General features: G+C 44.0%; 1 protein-coding gene across 1 annotated transcript; it reads left to right on the top strand.

The window, feature by feature from the left end:
* The first annotated feature begins 223 nt into the window (after nucleotides 1-223).
* Nucleotides 224-2,310, top strand: LOC107121663 (cbp/p300-interacting transactivator 3-like). The gene is made up of 2 exons (XM_015424629.1): nucleotides 224-740; nucleotides 2,228-2,310. Exons 1-2 carry the CDS (start codon nucleotides 224-226, stop codon nucleotides 2,308-2,310), a joined length of 600 nt encoding a protein of 199 aa, XP_015280115.1.
* The last annotated feature ends 649 nt before the right edge of the window (nucleotides 2,311-2,959 follow it).

The raw sequence follows: 2,959 nt of genomic DNA, 5'->3' as shown, positions 1-2,959 counted from the left end.
TTACCAGTTACTGAAATAGTGAAGTAATTTGGTATACGTAGTGGAGTGCTGAGTGCTGGCGGAGGAGGAGGTGTGTACCCCAGGGAATTGATGCAACCAGGTTGTTGGGCAGGCAGAGTGTGAACGCAGCGAAACTGACAGGCATATGTGCTCCTACTGCCCACTTTTGTTGTGTCATGAGCTTCTCTTTGGATCACCATCACATTTGGGTACCCAGGTTGCCATGGTGGACCACATGATATCGATGAGCCATGGAGTGAATGGGCTGCAGGGGTACTGGATGAGGGTGAATGGCCTGCAGGGCCCTCCCCAACATGGACAGCACATGCTAAGGACGATACCTGCCAACCACCAGATGATGCAATATGGAAACCCAAGCCTGGATGCTGGCATGAGGCAGTGGCCACGCATCAGTGGACAGATGGGGCATCACCAGGTGCCAAACGCCATGACGTTCAACAATCCCAACCAGCAGCAGCAGCAATGCATGGGACCCGTAGGCACTCAGCAACTTACGGCTAGCATGCACTTTCAGAAACTCAATACCCAGTACCGGGGCCATCCTCTCATGGGCATGAGATACAGGCCTGTAGGAACAGGTGTGCAGCAATACAGAGAGGGGCCCGGCCAGCATCCTGGCATGGAGCATATCCCCATTCCCGCTTTGACCTTGAACATTATGGGCACAGATCTCATTGACAAAGAGTTTTTGAGCTCCTTGGTCATGGAACTGGGTTTGGTTTCTGAAGGAATTTGGTCAGCTTATTATTTAAAATGAGCCTGGTGACTAGTACCAACAGAGGTCTTTATTAACATGTATGAACCCAGGCACAAGAACATCAGTTGGTTTAGCATCAGCTGTGACCAGCGTACAACTGAGCTGAGCTGCCTACACTATGCAGTGGGTTGGCTGAACATCAGTTGTATACTAATGCACAACTCAGTTGTGGGACTCAGACTACAGTATGATATCGCTGGTGCAATTGATTGTCAAACTCGCTTTCCATTTTATGGCTCGCTTGCCATAGAAGTTGGGAAGGGGAGTGTGAATTCTAAATACTTTCGCTTTCAGATGCTTTGAAGTAGATTGTAGATTAGCATGCCTGGGAACATCCACCAGCCTTGGGTCTCAGTTTACACTGTCTGGCTTTTGTCTATGTGATGGGGGAATGTCACCAAGGTGGGAATACAGAGCCGTTGGTTGGGGCAGGTGGAATACCTGGAGGTGATTGGCTTGTAACCTTTTAAGGTCCCTGTTTGAACCTTGTATATCTATTGCTTTTGCGCCTCCATTTTCAGTTCTTTTTTATTATTTAAATTTTTTATTGTTTTAAGTCATAACTATAACAGATAAAGCTACAACATGCTGGAGATATACATGTTATCGTTTGAAACATGACATATTTAAACATTGTTCAGGAACATGTATACTCACATAGTCCGAAAATATTAAAGATATAGACAATTTATAGTTTTGCAGCAGTAAATCATATGAATACTTGATATTTTGGAACAAAATAAAATATAAAAAATATAATAAACAGAGTTTCTAAATTAAGGGTAAGTATTACTTACATACCTGTATATAGAAATAACCGGATGAGGAGACGTCAGTTCAACAAAGAGAAAAACATTAAATCCATTTATGAAATTGGGACCATTCAGAGGTAATAAATTGCTGATTGGACAAATAATCTAAAACTAGCTGAAACTTTTTCTGCCCCGACATCTTTGTTTTATTGTTTACTTTTTAAAAGTTCGTGCCGCGCAACTGACAAATGAGTCTATCTGTTTTTCTTTCAACAATTCACCAAAAGGTAACACCACTCTTTTGAAATTTCACTCCCCCCCTCTTCTTTCTGTTAAATCAGTCTCTGTTTAATCGGGGGTGGGGGGCTCTCCCCCTCCTCCCTTGCACTTTTTCGTTGGGGGGTGTGTGTGCTTCGCTCTTTTTCCCATTCCCGATCGGCAACTCACAGTTTTGGCCGAATATCTTCCATTCAAACGCTTTTCCGCTTCATCACTCGGTGACGTCCGGCGGCTCTGCTAGTCCCCATACGGGGCACTTTCGCGGCAAGAGCCATTGGGGCATGGGGGGAGCCTCAATTTCCGACCTTCGGGCCGGGAAAGAGGCACATCCCCTGTGCACCCCGGATCGGAACCTCTGTCTGAGGCTCCTTAGGGTCTCTGCTTGTGTGGATTCCCCCTCTTAGCCGCACATGGGCGAATCGCCTCCGGGAGCTTCCCGAAGTTGCGACCGCTATTCACAGAGTCCAGACCGGAAGCCTCAAACATTCTAGTAATGGTTGAGCCAGTACATCTGTTATTTTAAGGGAGAATGAGACTACCCATTTGTAAATACCAAAACCATGGTACGGTCTTACCCAGTTGCTGTTCAGTTGTAGCTTTACTTTTCATGCCTTGTTTCGTGGTAATATCTATAATGCGAGACATGTTTTGTTTTCTCCAATAGTTTTCTATGCTATGTTCTGTGGCGGGAAGAAACCAGTTTTGATTCAAGAACGTCAAGTATCTCGATATTTTAGGTAAAAAGCTCTTAGCATATCTCTTCCAGCACTGAATAGCCGGGTAAAGCACTGCTATTGTATCTTTTGGTACAGCAGAGAAGCTCCTCTGAGACCATATCAAATCTGCCAAGTAATGTGGGTATAATAAATCATCATAGATTTCCAGCCAGTTAGGTTTGTTGGATGATCTTCACATTTTAATATTTAAGGCCATTAAAATTGCACGATTGTACCGCATTAAGTCAGGGAGAGCATATCCTCCCATTGATCTGGGTCTTTTAAGTATAGTGAAACTTATCCTGGTTCTTTTCTTGTCCCATAAAAATTGGGACAGTGTGTCTTGCCAACGTTTAAAGATTGCAAATGGTATATCCAATGGGATTGTCCTAAATAAAAAGATAAATTTGGGTAGAATGAAAGATTTAATTAGG

This window comes from Gekko japonicus, unplaced genomic scaffold (assembly GCF_001447785.1).
Source record: "Gekko japonicus isolate JY-2015 unplaced genomic scaffold, Gekko_japonicus_V1.1 scaffold470, whole genome shotgun sequence".
Lineage (NCBI taxonomy): Eukaryota > Metazoa > Chordata > Lepidosauria > Squamata > Gekkonidae > Gekko > Gekko japonicus.
The sequence above is the reverse complement of the archived record's forward strand: the minus strand, read 5'-3'. Positions and strand labels throughout refer to the sequence as shown.